Genomic DNA, 21,755 nt, shown 5'->3' with positions numbered 1-21,755 from the left:
AAACAATTTATGGGTATAGAAAGAAATCCAACCTGATTCAGTAAATAAAAAAATAACAAAGATTTATATGATCATAATAGGCTTCTTTAATAATTAAAAATCAATAGAGAATTAACAAGATTAAGACGCGATTCGTACTGAGAAAGAATCGTTAAAGTAATGTTATTTTTCTCGTTATTTTAGTTAGTTATGTTCATCATTTATTTATTTATACTCTTTATTTGTACACCACACAATTCAGAAAAAAAAGAACATCACTTTAAGAATGTAGAAGAATACAAAAGGCTAAGGCTGTTCGCTAAGTAGCGACCATCATCATGCAAATTTAGAGCAAATCGATTTAATACAGATGCACAAAATACGAATTAACCGTGCAATCATGGTGATTTCATTTCATGCGTCATACGGATACGATATCTTGAACGTTGCGTTCGTTTCGGAGTATCTTGGTCGTTTTACTTGCAATGTTTGTTGAATAACGACACAATCTGACTACGATCTGCATATTGCGTGGACATGATTTATAATACTCTTTGCGCGATCGATCCTACGTCAGGTAGGCAGTATCCTGCTATCTGGTTTAGCCAAAAAATAGCTATTCTTAACAAGATAAAAGGAGTAAATAACAGATGTAAGTTTACTATATCGTCTACTTACTTACAATCTCGAACCCAATGCCGATCTCATCAGGGACTCCACAAATGATTCCTTTACGACCCGGGCGTTCAAATAACGATCGACAATGTGTTATAACTACTCGTATGTAACACAGGTACAGCGTCTGCACAGGATTTTCGCCGGCGGCGTCATTCGGACCTTGGTCTTCATAAAATCAAATAAGGTCTAATTTTAACTACATAAAACAAAGTTCTACGTTTAAGCTTATTAAGTAAGATGGGCTTATTGAATTTATGAAACAGTTTATTGCACCCGGAAACGCAGAGGCAAAAAAATACCAAAATTAAGATTTTAATTAAATACCGACTGACTCAAATCTACGAACAAAGAGTTAAGTTTCAATGATGCAGGTTTGATAGTCAGAGCTATAGGATATGAATATTTAACTGGTCAAAGCACTTCCGTACATATTAAAGCATTTAAGGTAGTGATTAAATAGAACGCGTGGCTCACGAAATAAATGATCGCGAACCTTTACTATATTATTTCTTAATCGCAATAATTGTCTTACATATTAAAATTTAGCTTACGACTGCTACTAGAGGTTACTAGCTTTGATATTTGTATTTATAAACCTTGTTATAACCTAGATGGGCGATTGGACCCTGCTTTCTGAGTTCAAGGCTGTGTGTTCGATTCCCACAACTGAAAAATGTTTGTGTGATCAACTCAGTGTATAGGTGGTTTATCTGTATATTATAAGTACTTATGTATTTCATTCAAATATTACTCAGCCATATTAGTGTACCTATCCATGATACAAGCTAGCTTACTTTGGGGCTAGATGGCGATATGTGTATTGTCGTAGTATATTTATTTATTAGTTATCAGACGCGTCGTCGTAATGTTTTTGAGGACAACGTCTTATAATTCGATGGAGCCGGCTGCACGCACGAAAAAACATTACGCATGCGGCGTTACCTCGATCTGAGGCGTTCCGTTCAAGGCTTGAAATGCCAGCGAGAGCGCGGAACGAGCGACTAAGAGGCACAGTCGGCCTCCGCATTCGACATCTGTCTCTCTCCTACTTGAGTGAGCGATGCGTTCGCGTGGACAGCTTCTATACAATAATACATTTACATGTTTTCGGCAAGGATGAAGTGCAGTGAAAAGTGAATGTGGTGTCAATTGTATATAGCAACGATAATATATATCATTTTCTTAGGACGTTGTCACGTTCAACTATCGTCAGTAAGCCGACTTTACAGATAACCAATTTTTTTTTGATAGCTAGGCTAGCCTTGCGTTTGGAAGCAATCATCTGGGTTGAAAACTGTTCTTATTTTAAGGACTCATACTTTAAAGTGTTGATAAAATGGAAACTGGGAATTCCAGGTCTTTCCGGTGCGTTGATAATATAAACTAGGAAGCAAAACGCTACGTCCATTAAATATTAACTGCGTGACGATGCAGATCATTACGAGAACTATGGCGAAAAGGTGAAGGGGGATCTGGTTATCGAGCACACTCTTCGACATTAACAACAGAGTTTCTTTTCAAGAATTGTCATGTTTATCAGAAACTGTCCCGAACTACCAGTTCGGGACAGTTTCATAATTTAATCTGATCATAATTTAATCTGTCAATGAAATATGAACAAAAACGTATATTCAAGTTGTTGTTGTCATACTACACTAAAAACTACTACAGAATTCATAAACAAAGCTAGATAGGCATAATATGAATAGGTTAATGAACTAACGTATCGAATGCATCGAGCGAGTTGCCTTGAGTTTTCATAAATAAGGATTTCTTTGGGGAAGTTTCTAATCGATGTTTTGTTAACGCTACCGTGACTTAAATTATAATATTAAAAACGTATGTTAAACGTATGACTTAATCTTCTATCTCACGGTACTACTATTTATCTGTCAACGAATAAAGGTAACCGAATAAATTTAAGTTAAGGAAAAATAATGTACTTAATCAGTTAAAAAAGATTCCCTAAAATATGGTACCTACTGGCAACAATGTTCTTACCAGAAGAACCAATTTAAAAAAAAAAAAAACTACATCTAAAAAAAAATGCTATATCAACTAAAGAGTGAAAATCAAATAATTTCTTAATATTTAACATTTTAAATAGGCATACTTTAATATGATTGCTAAGAAATTTAAGCTCTCTCTCTCAGATGAGAAATATTTTAAATTAGTTGGTTTATAACTATATCAATTCTAACATAGTAGCCAACTGTGAACTGCTCATCACCTTTTACAGAATAAAGATTTTCCCGTTTCAGAGATTGATTGTTGAAGATTTCCCTGTACTTAAACATCAGCTCCTATGTTATGATGAGTTTAAATTGCTAAGCAACCATAATAAAGTAATCGAATAGCAATTCGTGGAATTAAATCTTTTATACTTTCGATGGCCATCCGTAGTGTTCATCATCAGCTGTACGTGAGTTTGTTAATAAGCTACTGTTAAACTATCATACTGATTTCGAGCGTTTTACTCCTATCCATTAAGGAGTTGATTGAATATATTCATCCCCAAAGAATGAATATATTCAACAAATTTAAGTTGACCAACCCAAAGGTATGATATATCAAACAAATAAAATATAATATCGGTTTATAATAATTAGCGGAGTAATCGCGTAACAAACACAAAAGACATGCAGCCGAATTGAAAACCTCCAGTATGCTATACTTTGGGAATTACAGTAACTTAGTACCATAAAGTTCGAAATAGAAATAAATAATTTTATTAAAAAACGCATATAGGCCTAATAGATAATTATGTTTTTAATTTGCTAAGTCGCAGGCGTAGTTTTAATAAGAAAGATCCGGTAAAGGTTTTTGCATAATGCTATATCTAGCTATATCTTACCGGCCTCGAAATTAGTAAAATTCCCCTTTTTTTAACTTACAAATCATTGCAAGTATTGAAAAAGCTAACATACAATTTATGCACATGTCAGGGGCCAGTTTTTGCATTACTTTTGCAATCGCGTATCTATCTAAAGTTTTAAATCACTGACCTAGAAAAATTACATCATTTTTTGTAGTATTAGATCAAGTTTGTTTGAGTGTCTGTCATTTATTAAATTTGTAATAATTTTTATTATCTATAAATACATTTATTTATGAAGGTTGTTGGAACGTAACGAATTATGACAAGAAACTAATGTAAAATGAATGGCTATTAGGGTTGAGATTATAGAGTAGTAACTGTGAGATAGAACCTTGTTCATAAAATCCATATAAATGAGGTTAATGCGTTTCATCTTTAATTTTAATATTATAATATTTTTCTTCAGGAATGATTGTAGCTCGTTGAACGCATTTTTATTGGATCAGACGCCCGACATTAAGATTGACTCCGTGGCGAAGCGGTGAGCGTTGGGGACTTCATAAATGGGAGGTCCCTAGCAAGGGTAGTTTGGGAAAATATAATTTCTGAATTAACTTTGGTCTGGCCTGGTGGGATGCTTCAGCCATGTTACTGATTTGACATGCCAAAAATTGATGTATTGCTCCGGTTTAATGCCGTGTAGAAAACGATTCGGGGCTTACCTTACCTTACCTTGCTTACCTGCTGGTATGTGCTGATGCAGTCTAAGATGGTAGCTGACTATCCTGTAATTAAGGTTATGTCAGATAAATTAAACCAATAGCTCGAATCAGTTTCTAGGTGGGATCGTGTTGGAAAACTAATTCTCTTGGTGGCATGTCTTTGCCAGTAGGATAGTAATAGCTGGTAATAGCCATTACTACTGCCTAAGCCTCCCACTAGACCAGACTATTCTACCAGAACTTTTTGACTTTTTGAAAACTGTAATAAGATATCGAACCCCCGACCTTTCATTTATAAGACCCTAGCGCTACCCGCCGCATCAGAGAGGTTGACCATAAATATCAAACTCTCGTTCATAATATTACTTAGTACCTAACCTATTCCACTCTCCGGTCCATTAACTATGGCTATGCAAAAAATCCAGTAAATACTCATTTGAAAAGAAGGATACATCCAGAAACTATCAAGCATACTCGCATTTATAATATTAGGTTAGTAATATAATTAATTATAATCCCAAACGGTTGCGTTAAAAACTCGGCATTTGACAGATAATAATAATAGAGCAATAAGTGGTGATAATTCAGTGGGCTTCGACCTCCGTTTCGTTAGGACCGAGTTTGGAGTTACGTGCCAAATGTCACTCGCTTTAATGCTGAAGGAAAACATCGCTAGGAAACCTGCATACCTGAGAGTTCCCATAAAGTTCTCAAAGACATATAAAGTCTACCATTCGGCTGGGCCACTGGACCAGCGTGGTGAACTAAGGGCAAAACCCTTCAGAATTCAGTAAGAGACCCGTGCTCTGTAGCGGGCTGCTAATGGGCGATAATGATGATGATACTAGTATGTCTTCAAAGAACATGAGAATAAAAAAAAAGACTGAACGGATTCACACCACTGTGCGTTCTAATTCGTAGTTTTTTAGTACGTGCATGCACCTGTAGCCTTCGTACAAGACTTACTCGCTTGCGATCGATTCATTCGCTGCGATTGACGTCTACTATTTTTCATATTAATCATTGTTAACTAAGGTTAAACACAAAATTCATCAATTTTACAATCGTTAAAGGTTTCAGAGACCGTGACTGATTCAACAATTGATCCGATGCAGGTATGTTCATTGCTCGTACGCCCTTGATATTCGGAATCGTTCTTAGTTTCACGAATCGAAATAATTATGCAGTTAATATAATTGATTTCATAAATTATTCTTTTATGCAATGATTACTCAATTATACATATGATTTTGCGTCAATAGTCTGGTGGTTAGTATTTCAGACTACTGATCACGGAGTTCTGAGTTCGATTCCCCGATCGGGCTAAACTTTTTTTTAAGGTGTTTGCGTTTCAAGCAATTACAAAGTTTTTTTTTTAACGCTGTGGAAACCTGCATTCTCCTCCTGCATTTATGTGAAGTCCACCAATCCGCTCTCGGTCAGCTAGGTGGACCTTCAATCTCAGAGGAGACCAGTGCCCTATAGTGGGCCAATAAATGGGCTGATAAAGATTAATGATGATCAGAAAAATATAAAGTCATGTCAAATATATGTATCTATTGTGTTAGGCAAAAGAAATGTATGTCTATAAATTTACCTTTACAAGACTATTGTACCTTAACTAAACCTTTTTCTTAGGTTGTAATTAAATAAAAAGCTTTGCAAATGGAATATTATATTTACAAATGTTTATAAAGGAAAATTTTATCGACACGATAGTAAAGCAGACTTAGCAAACATTTCAGCTAAAGATTTAATTATTCAATAATTATAGGCGCTGTATGAGAAAGTTGTTACTTAATTCCTATATCAAAGAATATATATGTATTCTTTTTAAAGTTGAAGCATCTGTTTAAACCCTATGCCCTTCACCATAATCATCATACATTTCCGGTCCACGGTGTTCATCGTGTTCATGTCTTAAAACCTTTCCCCATTTCCTTTCCATTTCTTCTAGATGTTTCAAGCGTAGGTATTCTATAAGCGTATCATAGTTGTTGTGCGAGATTGGCATATGGTTCCTTCTCGGAAGGATTAGGATCTGCCCACCATCGCTTCTCGCGTAGCCTCTTCCTCCGGATTTCAGATATCTGTAGTCCAAAATTATGTTTGGCTCGTAATAATCGGGGCTGTAAACATCTTGCACGATCCTGTGAACAAAATCGTAAAGTAAAGCAGATATAAGCTATTATATTGATAATTTTATAAGAACTTTCTATTATTATTTATTTTTATACGTTTTTAATAACATGCTTTAGTGTTTAAGCGGGCTATAATTTGTAATTAAACTTTTCAATGAGCTGGCAATTTTAAATTTAAACTATAAATATGTGGTGGATAAATAAAGGGAAACCAAGTAAAAAAAGTTTCTACATAAATATTATTATTAATATTTTCAAATTTTTAAAAGTTAATCTAATTGTTCAATTACGTTTAAATATCCTGTGAGACTTTTGTTATCTTCATTAGCTTAATTTCTGAAAAGATCGTTTAGATTTTGTTGGAAAAGAAAGGTCTTGATGAGAGAAGAACTAATTTCTTCTGCGATGCTCAAATGCGATGCTCAAATGCGATATAGCGGGTTAAGTAAACATATTGCCACTATTAGTCAAAAAATCCCACTCGAAGTTGAGATCTCACCAAGACCACGATCTTCAGTAATAAAGGAACGACCATAGAGAGAGAGTTAATAAATATAGCTTACCTATTTTCCTCCTCACTTAAATCGAGTGCATCTCCCTGAAAAACATAATAAGATATTTAAAAATGTTATTAATTAAGTTAACTACTCCCAGATAAAAACTTACTCGACTATTTCGAGAGTCCCACACTCGGTTATTTTCTGATCCATAGTATGAATGCAAAGACGATGGTTCGCTATTGGCATCTTCCACCTTCTCGATTGGTTCTTCCTTCTTGGCGGAAACCTTGGCCGCATTGACGGACGTTTTCGTCTCTTCTACTGCACTACCGATCACTAAGAAGGCAGCGAGTACTAGAATCTTTAAAATTATCTTTCTTTTTAATAATATATTTAACGCCAATTATCCTGCGATGAAGTATAAACAATCAGCTTATGTGTGTTTGTGTTCGCATAATTTGAAAAGAAGTCAAAGGACGACTTGAAATTTTAATGCAACTTTGCATTTCTGCATTTCGTGTTTAGTTACAGTATAGTCAGTTAGTACGTGATACCTAAAATACATAATTGGTAATAAAACTGATCAACTCAGTTTCTTCTCTATAATTAGTAAAATCAGCTGAATGGAAAGCTAGCATGATTTGCAAATGCAACCGGCATGTAATTAAGTGTTCTAGAAACAAGTAATATTCGTAAAATAAACATTTTTGGATTTCAATATGAAGACAGAATTTTTCCCAAGAACACCGTTATGATTGTGACCAACGATGATTTACAACCAATTTATAATATAGCACTCGATTGTAAATCATCATCATCAAAAACTTCTTTTATGATACGCTTCTATGATATTAAAATATTCTAATCAAAGAACAAAATATAGACCAAAATGTCACTTCCAAAACTTTAGTCACAAAGGAAAATGTTTATTTTTTTGCCTTATAGGATTAGGATTTTGCAATATTCTGGGATTTATAAAAACTAAAATATTGTATATAGAAAATATTTCAAATTAAAATAAATAGGTTTTATGCCAACTGACAATAAATTCGTGTTGTTTACAATGTTTATGTTATTGTATATTAAATTTATATTGTACAATTTTAGTGTCAAAATTGTAAAGTTATACTACTAGTAACTTCAATAAATTTTAATCGCAAATAACTAACAATTAATCACAAAGAAACTACTCATTGGATTTACTAGTTCGTGAGATCTTTTGGATAAAAATGTGACTGAAAAATGTTTCAGTATAAATAGGGATAAAATAGTACAAACATTAACTTTTGCTTTTAATTTTCATTGTTGATTTAGCTTGGCTTCGATATCATTGGATGATGCAAACGAGACGTCTGTATCTTCTTTAGGCAGTGTTTAAAGAATCATCAATCTAATTCGTGAAACCAATCTGTTTGGATGTACTGCGAGATATACGAATATTTATAAATACGGGTGTAAAATTTTAAAGCAGCCACACAACGAGTGTTTGTTCATCTGAGAGATTACTTGGTTTATAGTTTCTTTCACATTTTTAAGGATTAACTCTACATGACAGTAATATAATGAAGTTATTAACTTACCCGAATCATGTTGAATGTATGAGGCATCAGAAACGACTGATGCAAACTTCATACAGGCTGAAGAAATTTGAACTAATTGTTTGCCGGATTTGCGCACTTATATGTAGGTATAACCGTAACCAGGATGGGCGATTATTACTTTAACCTATTATATTAAAATAATCAAAGGTTTAATTATTATTTTATTTAAATACTAGCTAGATTAGGCAAGCGCGGGGCGCGTAAATTTTTTAAAATAGCTCTTGATCTGCTATGGGTTCTTAACTATAAAGTAGTAAAAACACAATTCAATACTCAATACGTATCTTAAATACAATACGTGTTTGCTATCTATATGTTACAATTTTGTGGGTAATTTATAGTGTAGGAAATTACTGTAGGCGATGTCTGTGTGTGTGGGCGTCTGTCAGAATGTCAGTCAGAGATGAGTGGTATTAAATATGCGGGGCCCTCTTTCGCGCGGGGCCCGTATCATTTGCTACTTTTGCTACGTCGTTAATCCGGCACTGCGTTATACCTTAACATACTGATCGGAGTGCATAGTCCTCCTTCTTCAATACCTAGCGCAAATATTTTATTCAATTGCACCTACTGTTAATTCACGACAAACAATCTGGTTTTATTATATTAAGTACAGATCATGTATTCATCCCCTAAAGTGTTAGGGGTCAACATAATTGCCCATTTTCACTAACGAAGAACAAGGCAATGCCTAAATAAGTAACGTAATCCTAATCTAAAAGATTCCTAGGCAGACATCAACCGTTCGTAAATTTCGGTGGCCATCCATATTACATGTCTCGTCATTATCAGTTCACTGTTCACAAGATGCACAAGTCCCTTAAAAAAATACTCAAATTGCCATAGGTGTGGTTATTTGATGAGTTTCCTCGTTTTGGCCAGGATCCTTTCAATAAATCTTCATCAAATTAAAATGGGACCACCTCTGAGGTATAACCAAACAAAAAAACAATCTTCAAAATTGATTTTTAATTGGCGGATTAAGCGATTAACAAATATACTTAACAAAAAAGAAAAAACAAACAGTCGAATTGAACCGATGGATCAACGGTACTAAAGAGCTGCCGAACCTCAACTAGGTGCACACGAAATTAAACGAGCGCTGGAAACCGTCGGGAATCCCAGCAGCCCAGATCTGCGGAATTTTGAATTCCCTATACCAGCGAATGTCCAGTAATGTACGTCCATCGTTTGATGCGATGCATCGTATATTTTTACGATTCATCGTACCAACAGTGGGTATATTTTACCTAATGAAAATTGAATATTAACGGATAGAAAACGCACAGCCAATCTGATTGTCCAGAATCATGAAATATGCCCAGGCGTTTCTTAAGTACCATAGCTGTGTAATAAAGAAGGATTTATTGAAAAGCAACCTTTACGATGATTTATAATACTAGAATGGACTACATAAAGGAAGTATTTTATATGTATTAGGTATACTCAGTCCAAATTTTACGCATTTCATTAAAAAGAAAGTAGTAGAAGTGAAGGCGTATCTATTTCTTCCAAATGATCTTAAATATAAAATATTTAAAAAAAGGTTTCGCAACCGACAGGTGGCTCACAAACAACATGTGGCTCTATCGCAATCGGCCACACGAAAAAATACGAAAAATTGCACTTTATCATACCAACTTCTTGTCACTACATTTTGAATTTCAGTTAAGCATTGGCACGAATTTTAGTTTTTGGAAGTTGAGATACATTGTTTTTTAAAGGATTAATAACATAAATCAATCTAGATTTTAACAAAATTTTATTTGATTTTAAATAAATAGCAATTACTATACTAACGACATTTGCTTTTGTTTACTGTATGAACTTTAACGTTGAAGTTGCTCTTACTTCGGCGTCGGTGATATAAACTTAGGGTGATAGATGCGGATTCTGTGTTCAAATGTCTCTCCATTGTGTGGTATATCAATTTTCCGCTCAATTTCGTCACTAGGCGCGAAATTAATGAACGCATAATTTTTATTATTGCGAAAATCGTTTTGTTCTTTGTTATTTTCCTCTTTTCGTAATCCTTGTTGTTTTCCTAAAAAATTTTCTAGGCTTTCATTTATTAATTCCTTGTCTTCGATAACACTAGTATCTTCACTGTTGTTATTTTGTGGTATGTTCAAGTTTTTACCACGGTTTGTTTTTCTTCTTCTATTAGAATTTCTGTTGTTATTCTCATATTGTTTTGAATCATCTTGCTCGGTATGCTCGCTATTTTTAAGTCCATCGTTAATATTTCTATTACTTTCATGGCTATTGCGAGTGGAAATCCTACCCTGATCCTTGTTTCTCTTTATCTTTTCATTTTTACCTTTCTTTGCAACATTTTTTGATAAATTCCCTCTAGAATATTTGTTAAGGCTATGCTCGTTATTTTCCTTAATATTGTTATCAGAGTTATCGAATATTTTAGCATTTTGTGGAAAATGACCATCATAATTACTATCAACATTCACACGTTCAACTTTGTCGATATTATTTGCTTCATCTTCTTGATTATCTGATTCATCACTTGAACTACTTTCTTCCGTAGCGGGTAGACTACCATTATCTTCACTTGCAGCGTTACTATCCTTAATATCTTGCATTTCTTCAGCAACACTTATTTCAACGACTTGTTCGCTATTTTTTTCTAAATTACCTTCATCTTTGCCTTTTTCTTGGCTTACACTGACATCTTCATGTCTCTCTTCCTCTTTAAGAGTTGCTGTGTAGTCAATTTGGGCGTTAAATCTGAAATTTTTATCAATAATTGTTATCAAATAAATTGACACAATGAGCTGCAAAGTAATAAAACTAGCTAAAATTGGGGTGCACACTGAGTTGTGTTTTAGGAGTAAAGGTGTAAATATCTGTTTGGTTAAATTATTCACGCCTACCTTGATTCTCATTAAATACTTAATTATTAATCAGAATCGAATCTTTTTTTTTTTAGTACAGAACACAAAAATAAAACTGAAATAAGTTACTTTAATTTTAGTTTTAGTTGTACTAGAAATTAATTGTCGCAATTATTTGTTCTAATAATTGCGACGCTAAAATTTTTTTGTTCAAGAAATTATATTACCCATTATCGTCATTAGCTTGGTAATTCACAGTTCGTTTTCGTCCATTCGGTTCGATGAGCCAGTAATTTCCGGTTACTTCGTCACCCTCCCTTGTTTCATGCTGGCCTTTGATGTCACGTGTCTTGGGGTCGTTTACATTATACGAGAATTCATACGAAGGATATGACCCAGCCTGTGTAAAATAAAATATTGTATACATATATAATCAAAAAGGTAAACATTTACAAACCTGTGTTAGTTATGTGGAAAAATATTAATAACAATATTTACTGATGTCATTGAACATTCATTTAACATGAATCTTACATCATTATTAGATTCCCCATATTGTACCCCACTTAAAAAAAAATGTTTGACGAATGCAATCTAGTGTGGAAAGGATCATAAATATGCAAACATTATATTCATAATTACTACTATAAAAGGCATGTAACATAAAACATTTACGATTTCTTTAGTTTCAATTTAGGCCACCTTCATGCTACAGTGAATTGTCAATACGCTACAAATTGAATGATTACAAATCACACGTATTACCTACTGGTGACAAATTGTGCAGTTTTTGCATGCAGACTGATTATGGAAAAACTTACATATGCATCTTTGTTTCCGGATTTATTAGGTCCATTGTGTGACGGAGAACTTCGGAAAGATTTTTGATGATGTATCACGACTCTTTGTTCTGATATAGCATCCTCTTCACCTTGCACATAGAGTGCAACACTCAAGACTATTATAATCTGCAGAAAGTATTTTCAGCATTATTATATTATGACATATATTTTCTTCCTTCTTTTAATTATCAAGTTTTTCGCTGAAATATCTTGATTTCAATAAAAATAATATTAGTTGCATAAAAAATATGATTTATAGTTTAGTTTTGATTTTTTTATTTTATTAAAGAGATTAGTAATAGGATTCTACCCCCTACTTAATGAGGTCATTGTCAGATTACCTTCCAATACATCACCCTTGATCACCCCAACAATTGGCGATGCGTACTTAGCTGATAATGTGGTATCAGGTCTATATATACAGTAATGCCGGTTTTTTGTTTACTTTCCTAAGGCAATTATACTGTTTCACGATTTAAGTATTGATGGGCGTGTTTCTATTCATGTTACGGATTGGTAAAAACTGGATTGTTTCACTAGTTCTACGAAAGCATTCGGCTGCGTCTGCTATTTTAAAAAGTTAATTTTATATTATTAGATACTGGATTAAATAAAATAATTAATGAGACATTGTAAACATACTGATTTAGAGCCTAAAAGGATAAATTTCAAAAAAAGCGAGTGAATATAATTTGGAAGGTAAAAGAAGTTTGCTTATCACGTTTCATATATTATTAGATAGGTACTGATAGTTTGTGTTTATAGAATTTTGTGTTTATTAAATAGCAGAGTCCAGACAAAAAATAATACTAAAAATACAATTAGTATATACAAAGAACTTTGTGTTTATAGAAAGAGTTTATTGAGTTTTGAATTATTTTTGATACAGAATTTATTTAGATTATGAATTTCTTTACTCATTTAATCCTAAACCTACATCATTCATAATACTAAATAATGCTGGTTTTGAAAACATATAAATATATAGAATTTCTTGAGTCAATTAAAGTTAATTTTAGTATTTGTCTCATAGATCATCGTCCCAGACATAGCAAATACATCTCAGGAATAACAAAGAAAATATTAAACACCATTATTACGATAATATCAATAAAAATATTATATATATAGTCTTTGAGTGAATAAGTTAAATTCTACGTATGATTCCATAATCTAGCAAAAACTAAACTTTCGTAACACATAATTCTGACATAACTCAATCAAACTTGGTCTTATAAGGAAGACTAGAAAATATGTATTACATAAAATGATATTGGCAGCAAATAAAATTGCACAAAGAATATAATATTGATACAGATAGTATTGATAACGTTTTACAAGGACTTAAAATCGGATGGCTCTTTTAAAACCATAAAGTCTGTTTTGATCAGAAAGTGTATTTAATTGTTCCGGTTTTCTTACCGTTGTTGACTTTCATTCACACGAAAATTCACGCCTATCCCGAAAGAACCCTATAATTTATCGTCTTAACTCGGAGTATTAACTACATTTAAATTTGAATCCACTTTCTTGTATCATTCAAATCTGTTCAGTAATTTGACTTGATTAAAAAAAAATTCGCGTTCGGGCTTTTATCAACATTAAAGCTCAAGCCCCGATAAAATATATTTAACTAACGAATCAGCTATAGATTTGAAAATATTAAGTTACTACCATTGATTATAGAATTTCTCAATTAATACATAGCCAGCCAGACAGCTGACTTTTTTGATAACTTTTATACTGGTTTGCGCTTTTTTTGATAACTAGACCTATGAGGTCTAGTAAGTATTTATCGGGCTCATGTACTTTTAAAAACGATTAAGTATAATCTTCATTAAATGCTTAAGAACACTATAATATTTATTTGAATGAGTATTCATCCCTATCCCTATCCCTATCCCTAACCCTATCCCTTCCCTACTAATATTATAAATGTCAATGTAAGTTTGCTTGTTACCCTTTCACTCAAAAACTACTTAACCGATCCTCATGAAATTTTGTACACATAAAGTATGGAAGTGTGAGAAGTAATATAGGATATTTTTTGTCCCGACATTTAGCTCGGTTCCTTTGGGAGAGAGGATGAGTTTTTGACGATTATACCATAACTCTTGACACTTATAATATTAGTAGGGATTTAAATAATTATTTTTGTACTAGTATAGAGGTTATAATATGTGTTTAATTTTGCCCAAATTTTGTGTAGATCTGATGAATGTGGTTGGAGATAGAGGACAGAACTCCTCAGCGGACAACAGCAAACCCCTCATTTAAGGCTTAGCGAAACTGAATACATTAAATTTTTGTAGAACTACAAAAAAATTTAATGCCACGTCAAAAAACAAAATCAAACGCAGATTAAGTCGGGGGCAATAGCTAGTACTCTATAAAAGTAAATAGCGTCGCAAATCACTCTATTTTTTGTTAGCTTTTGAATTAAAGTTATGGCTATTGTAAATCAACTGGAACAATCGCGGGGGTTTCTTGAGGATCACAGAAGAACTAAATTTTCCAACTACATTATTTTTAGGTACCCCTTAAATTTTAGCGTACGTAAACCGGCGACTTCGGCGGAGTTTTCGGCGACTTTCCAAAATATTCTTTTTTTCCATACAAAAAGCCTTTATTATTTTATATAATTCATCTGTGAACAATTATCTAGACGATGAACCTCCCAACAAAATCTGTTCCTTGGTTAAGGAGGCGTTATAAACAGACCAAGGCGGAAAGCGACTTTGTTTGATACTATGTAGAAATGTAGGTATGGTACAGAAAGTGTCCATTATTAATAGATTTATTCCATTCTGTTCGCCTGTTCTGTCCTCGCTGGGGCAGATAGGAAGGATGTAAAATGAATGTGAATGGTGACCTTTAATGTAAGTAATAAAGTAATGTAAAGCAATCCACAGGTTCGAATATAATTTAAGAATATGAGGATTATGATAAGAAATACAGATAACATTACCACGGACTTAGCTTAAACGACAAGAACGAGATTCAACGCTTTTAAATTTTTTTTAATATCTTAGCAGACAAACGTGTCGTTAATTTGATATTATATTAAATTATTGAATTGAAATCCTCGTGATTGGGAATTTTAATTGAATATATCTATAAAATCTGTTGCATTAAATCATCTCCCATTAAATTTGTGTTACGCTACCTTGGTGTTAGAGTAACCTACAAAACACAGTTAATAGATATAAGATCTAAATAAAACTTAGATGTAAAATTAAAAATGACATCTAAATAAAATTTCCGAAGAAATATTGAATGTAACGTTAACAAAGTTGCAGGTAAAAAAGTCTTGTTTATTGTTGTCATACAAACATGAACGTGAATAGTTGAAGAAGTTATAGCCTAATTGTTTTGTATGTGGCAATATAAATAGCTAATTCATACCTACTCATTCAAGCGTTTAGTATTGCCCTTAGCAACAATAAATACCCACTTCTACGTTGACCATATTAAAAAATTTTCAACTTTATATTTCAAACTAGTTTTTTATATGAATGAGTCACGAGTAGTTAAGTGTACGGAGCTGAAATGATCTTTGACTGATATGACTAGTGGTTCCTTGTGATTTTGTCCTACTACGTGTCTGACTCCTAAGAGTTGTAGCGTTTTGGTAAATAGCCAATACAATTAATTGTTCTACAAGAAATGCTAAAAAGATTTATTAAATCATATATATAAGGTATTTTGTGAGACTAACGATCTCAAATAAGGGGCCATCCATAAAGTACGTCACACGTTAATGGGGAGGGAGGGTATCACCGAAGTGTGACATCGTGTGACAAGGGGCATGGGGGGTCAATACTTTTGTGACGTCACATGTTAAAATTTAAAATACTAAAACGCAAAGTTTGGATGTGAATTAAAAATTTTGATTTTATTAGATTATTATTTAATAAAAATAAGTAAAAAATGAAAATAGCTGTTTTCTCTCGATTATTTTTAAATACATACATAAATTTAAAAAATGTGTGACGTCACATCAGGAGGGGGGGGTTATAAAAATGTGACAACCTGTGACAAGGACGGGGGGAGGGGTTCAAAAGTCCTAAAATTCGTGTGACGTACTTTATGGATGGCCCCTAAACAAAAAAATTAATAATTAATAATAATAAATAAAATCAGTATTAAATGATAAAATCTTTACCAGATTTTCTGGCCATGTTTGTTTTTGTTATAAAATTTTTGACAGGGTTAAAGCTTCTGTGAATCAAACACGTAGAATTTGCAACAACAGTAGTCGAAACTGTATCATGGAGCAGCTATTACAGTAATAATTACAAGCGATAAAAAATTCTTGCAATGAATTAATATATTTATTTAACGACTGACTAACCTAACTAGCGGTTATTTGCGAACATAGCCCAGTGTTTAGGACTTCAGCTTCATTTGCTGATGGCAGAGTTCGAATTCCAGTCGCATGCATCATACGCACCTCTAACTTTTCTAGGTTATGTGCGTTTTAAGCAATTGAAATATCACTGGCTTCAACGGTGAAGGATATTTTGTGGGGAAACCTGCATGGTTAGTACTCCATTATGTTCTCAAAGTCGTGTGGAGTGCGCTAATCCCCGCTGGGCCAGCGTGGTGCCCTGTAGGAGGTCGGGAATGGGTTGATACGATGATGATGATGAACTTGACGAAACTAACTGACATCTCGATAAAAAAGTCATTGTTATCCAACCAGCCGTGAAAGACAGAAAATAATGAAGAAAAATGCCATGTTATCTACATCATTCTCAAAGACATAGGGCACTAACTCGACATACAAATAAGTGTTTCCGACTTCCCTGATGCAGCGGTGAGCGCTGCAATCTTATATGTAAGGCCCAGGTTTGATTCCCAGCAAGGGCAATTTTTAATTGATAATTTCTGAATGTTCTCTGGTCCGGTTTGGCGGGAGGATTCAGCCGTGGCTGGCATATCACTAGCGATTTAGAGTTACGGTACGATACCACGCAAATAATGAATATGGGCTATAGGTTTAATTTGACTGCAAACCCCGTACAGGTAAGCCCGATACCAACTTAGACTGCATTATCACTTACCACCGTGAGATGATGGATGCCTAACTTGATAGATACGATATACCTAGTCATATTATTTTTAGGTTATTTTAAAAACCATTGCGAACTGAACAAGGTACGCGTTCTAAGCAATCAGTATTTTATTTCACCGTAAATAAGGCTTCTATTACAAGTTAATTCACTTACGCCTGCATAGTATAGTAGAGCAAATGAGCTCACTGAATAACTTGGTATAGATTTTTTAATAGTTGAATGGTTTCAACTGTTCAGTAAACTTGTTTGCTTCATAATCACAGGCCTCCAATCTCCTAGAGAGGTATGAGGGAGGAGTATGGGGGAAAGAGGTATTAGAGCTGATCCTACATCACTTTAACGTTTATATTTATTGATAATAACCTGATTGATTGTCGTGCCAAAGGCCAATCCATCTGACTGGTACTGAGAATTTTTGTCGCAAAAAATCCAATACCAGTCTTTATTTTCCCCGAATTGTGAATCGAGCCCCTGACCTTGTTATCATAACATGCAAAACGCAAGACCTACGCTCTTTTAACAGATAATTGCTAATAGTAAAAAACTCCGATTTTATTCATCTTTTTCAACATTTATAAACAAGCAGCCTAGTAAAAACATTTCATTAACAAGCAGCCTTTCATGAAGTACTTGACAGTTTCCATCAAATGCATCGTTCGTTAAGTATTACTTATTGAAGTTTTACACTTGTCAGTAAAAAGTTTATGAAAATTAATAAAAGCTCAATAATATATTTGTTCACATTTATTTATTAGGAACCGTTATGAATATTGCTTAAACTTTAACAATCAACGAGTGCGTGTGCATCCATTACGAAATCTGTTTAAAACGCTTAGTTTTAATTATTAGGCATTTTAATGCTTAGGGTGGTGTATAATCACGTGATATTCAGTCTTTGAGATTTTACCTTTGTGATTACTTTCCATATGTCCCTCGTTATTTTCATTACCTTCGTTGCGTTGTTCTTCTTGATTTTCCTCGTTTTTTTCTTCGTTTTCGGTTTTTTCATTTTTTGGGTTTTCTTGATGGTGTTCTTCTTTCTTGAGTTCATTACGTCTACCTGACTTCTTGGGTGCGTCACTCTTTTTGTGCATTTCATTTTGCTGCTCTACGCCTCGACCTTTTCCACGGCGTTTTTCAGCACCTCGACTACGTCCTCGTCCTCCCTCTCCACCTTCAGAACTTTCACCACCTTCACCATTATCTTCACTCTTTTCGTTTTGTTCTTCCGATACACCACGGTGTGACTCTACGTGGCGACGATGTTGATTCCAAATACTCGGTTTCCAGATTCCAACAGTAGCTTTCAATTCACTACCATGACTCTTTTGTTCATAACTACGACCTCTATCTCTGTGCTCCTTTCTTCCGTAACTGGCCCTTTGTTCAATCTCTCGATTTTCGGATTCTTCTGTTTCTTCTTGCTCTTCCCTGTTTTCTTCTTCCTCTCCTACACCAGAATCATTGTTTTCATTTTCACCTTCTCCTTCACTAACAACGACACCTTCATTTTCATTTTCTTCAGAGTTCTCACTCTCATTTTCACCTGCGTTGCTCTCTTCCTCATTGGTTTCTCCTTCTCCTTCTCTTTCTTCCTTATTGCTTTCTTCTTCCAAGTGCTTAGTATAATCAACGTGTGCCTTAAATCTGAAAATTTTAAAATTATTTTTCAAAACTAATAATAAAATTATATTTCAAACATGGCTTAGGTTTTCGTTGGTTGAACTTAGGAAACAAATTTTATTGTCACATACCAATGGATGCCTTAAAAATTCATTCAAAATTGCAATTAGAAGACTTACCCGCTGTGTTTATCAGCGCGGTACTTGACGGTACGCTTTAGACCGTCTGGCTGGATGAGCCAGTAATATCCATTTACTTCGTCACCCTTTCGTTTTTCGTGTTGGCCCTTGAAGTCATGCGTATGTGGGTCCGAAACTTCATATGTGAATTCATAGGACGGATACGCTAAAGCCTGAAAATAAGAATATTCGTAGAGGTATAAAATAAATCTTGTAACTTTTATATATTTGCAACCTCTCATAAAAATAAAATGTTCATGTTTTGAAAATATTATAGTTTTACTCACGATAAAAATCTACTTACATATTCTTCTTGAGATTCGGGCTCATGAGATCCAATATGTGAGAGCCAATTTTCTATTTTGACTTTTTGTTCCGACGTAGGAGGTCGGGCTTCGCTAAGCGCAAAGATCGCCAAAAACGTTAAAACCTATAAGAATACTTAAATCAGTAATAGTTACAAAAGATTATGTATATTTTTAATTGAATTAGTTAATGTATAGTACTTGCTACTTTATTTAAATAAATTGAAATAATATTTGGATTATTAATTCATTGTTACAAGAATTAATTAATACCTTCCAAGCCATCGCCTATGATTCTTCCAATAGGTGATGCTAATCTAAATGATAACACGCTATCTTGTGTATTTATACGAAAATATTGCTATTCATTTTAATCTTCTGTTTCCTATAAGAAATCAATATAGCTGCAATTACGCAGTTTCACGATTTAACTCAATGGGCGTGTTCGCATTATATCAATTAGTGTAATATATAAAAAAAATTAGGATGACTTGCTTAGCCTTAACACATTATTTTTAATTGAACTTTTATGTAATTTGTATTAAGTATATTGATTTTTAATATAATATAATATTGCGAGAATAGAATTATAATACTTTTACATTCTTTAAACTTGCTATTTTTGTTACTAATCATAGGTCCAAAAATATATCAAAAACATGTTAATATATCGGTTTTTCCGGTATAGGTATTTCTAAATGGGCATCAGAAGCTAGTTAGTTAATATATCTCGAAATTTTAATTTCGCAAATGAATTGTTTTATTCAATTAGTATCGTGTTAACTTTGTATTTAATTATCCAACCAATATGTTGACTTTATTTGTTGATTGTTGTATTGTTTCTTACTCTTGCCAACGATAACTGTTTAATATAAATTTAAGATAATTTCATTGCAAACTATTAGTAAAAACCTGAGCAATAATAATTATCTAAATTCATGTTTTATTATGCACATATATTAATTGTACACTTACTTTATTATAATATACTGTACGTAGTTGTTTTAATAAGGAAATAATGATTCGTAATAGATTATAGTATTTGTTCCTGTTAAATATTAAATGTATCGGATAATTAATATTTTGTTAGTTGAATACAGTGTTTAGTTATGAGTGGACGTTTGAATACATCGGAAATAATTTTTCTCTTTTGGGTTTTTACAAAGTTTACGTTCGCTATTCAATGCGTATTTGTTATTTCCCTTTAAGGTAGTAACATAATCTGATAATTATAATATAAGTCGACTATTAAAAATTGTCTAACTTTTAAATTATTTTTATTACACCGTTAGCCCTTGTTGCAATCTCACCTGGTGGTAAGTGATGATGCAGTCTAAGATAGTAGCGGAGTAAAATGTTTGGGAGTATTGCAGTTATACTAAAACTGCTCTTCTTATCGGTTTCCACGCGTCATCCAGACCAGAGAAAAGAAATAAATTAAATGTTCTTTGTTTGTCTCAGCTAGGAATCGAACCCAACCTAAAAACTTAAAACCACAGCGCCAGAGAATATAAATTGCCGTATGAAAATTTTCCTCATAAGTCCAATACTGTCAGGTTAGTCTAATAGTTAGCATAATATGTATTTAGTTTACTAGGATCCTGATAAAAAATTTAAATAGAGTTTTCACTCTACATACAAATTGAAAATTTCTTTATTCATGTAGGCCTATCAGAGGCACTTATGAAGCGTTCATAGGTTGTACATATGTTTATATGATTGTAAGGGGATGGTGATAACTTCGTACGCCAACTTAAAGCTAAAGCCACGAGAGTTCCAAACGCGCCGTTTAAGAAGAGCCCACAACAAACTTGACCGCGTAAAAGTAAACTATACTAGTCGGGAACTACGAATTTTGTAACTTTTGCTGAAAATTTATATTTATCTGATATTTATCAATTAAGATATAAATGTGTTACAAGTTGTGAGACTAAGCCAATATTAGCAGTATGTATTTTGTTTTTATTGCACACTTCCACAAAAACCGCAATAGTATGCACTCAAACCGCTTTGCATTTTATTTTCTTGTATGCCCTCTCCTTGGTCCTTATGTCTCTTTTCGACTCCCTATTTGGCTGGACATAGCAAAAATATAGTTATTGGGTTTTCTCTGTTACGAAATACTCTGTAAAATCACACAGACACAGTCTAGGTCGTTGGCCAAGTGCATATTGGCAGACTTCACATTCTTTTGAGAACACTATGGAAAACTTTCATACATGAAGATTGTCTCATGATATGTTCCTGTACGTTTAGAGCAAGTGATATATTTAAACTTGCATATCACTGCTTAGCCTGAGATGCGTGACGGTAGCTAGATATAAAACTTTTTTTTTTTAAATCTTTCATTTAAAGAGCTTTGTCGGTAATGCGACTCTGTTAAAGCCACTAAATTATACTTTACTGACCGCTAGATTATATAAATCAATTTATTTATGAT

General features: G+C 33.4%; 1 protein-coding gene across 1 annotated transcript in view; it reads right to left on the bottom strand.

Annotated features, from left to right (window-relative positions):
• Positions 1 to 6,049: 6,049 nt before the first annotated feature.
• LOC120625988 overlaps positions 6,050 to 21,755 on the bottom strand; it is a 35,528-nt gene continuing 19,822 nt past the window's right edge. The window contains exons 8-19 of the mRNA XM_039893269.1: positions 19,589 to 19,603; positions 19,315 to 19,440; positions 19,011 to 19,183; positions 18,116 to 18,855; positions 12,773 to 12,783; positions 12,110 to 12,256; positions 11,823 to 11,882; positions 11,516 to 11,688; positions 10,291 to 11,181; positions 7,005 to 7,215; positions 6,902 to 6,936; positions 6,050 to 6,347 (exon numbers count right to left, since the gene is read on the bottom strand). Coding sequence (XP_039749203.1) covers positions 6,050 to 6,347; positions 6,902 to 6,936; positions 7,005 to 7,215; positions 10,291 to 11,181; positions 11,516 to 11,688; positions 11,823 to 11,882; positions 12,110 to 12,256; positions 12,773 to 12,783; positions 18,116 to 18,855; positions 19,011 to 19,183; positions 19,315 to 19,440; positions 19,589 to 19,603 — 2,880 coding nt within the window. The remainder of the gene's footprint in view (positions 6,348 to 6,901; positions 6,937 to 7,004; positions 7,216 to 10,290; positions 11,182 to 11,515; positions 11,689 to 11,822; positions 11,883 to 12,109; positions 12,257 to 12,772; positions 12,784 to 18,115; positions 18,856 to 19,010; positions 19,184 to 19,314; positions 19,441 to 19,588; positions 19,604 to 21,755) is intronic.

Source organism: Pararge aegeria, chromosome 8 (assembly GCF_905163445.1).
Source record: "Pararge aegeria chromosome 8, ilParAegt1.1, whole genome shotgun sequence".
Lineage (NCBI taxonomy): Eukaryota > Metazoa > Arthropoda > Insecta > Lepidoptera > Nymphalidae > Pararge > Pararge aegeria.
The sequence above is the reverse complement of the archived record's forward strand: the minus strand, read 5'-3'. Positions and strand labels throughout refer to the sequence as shown.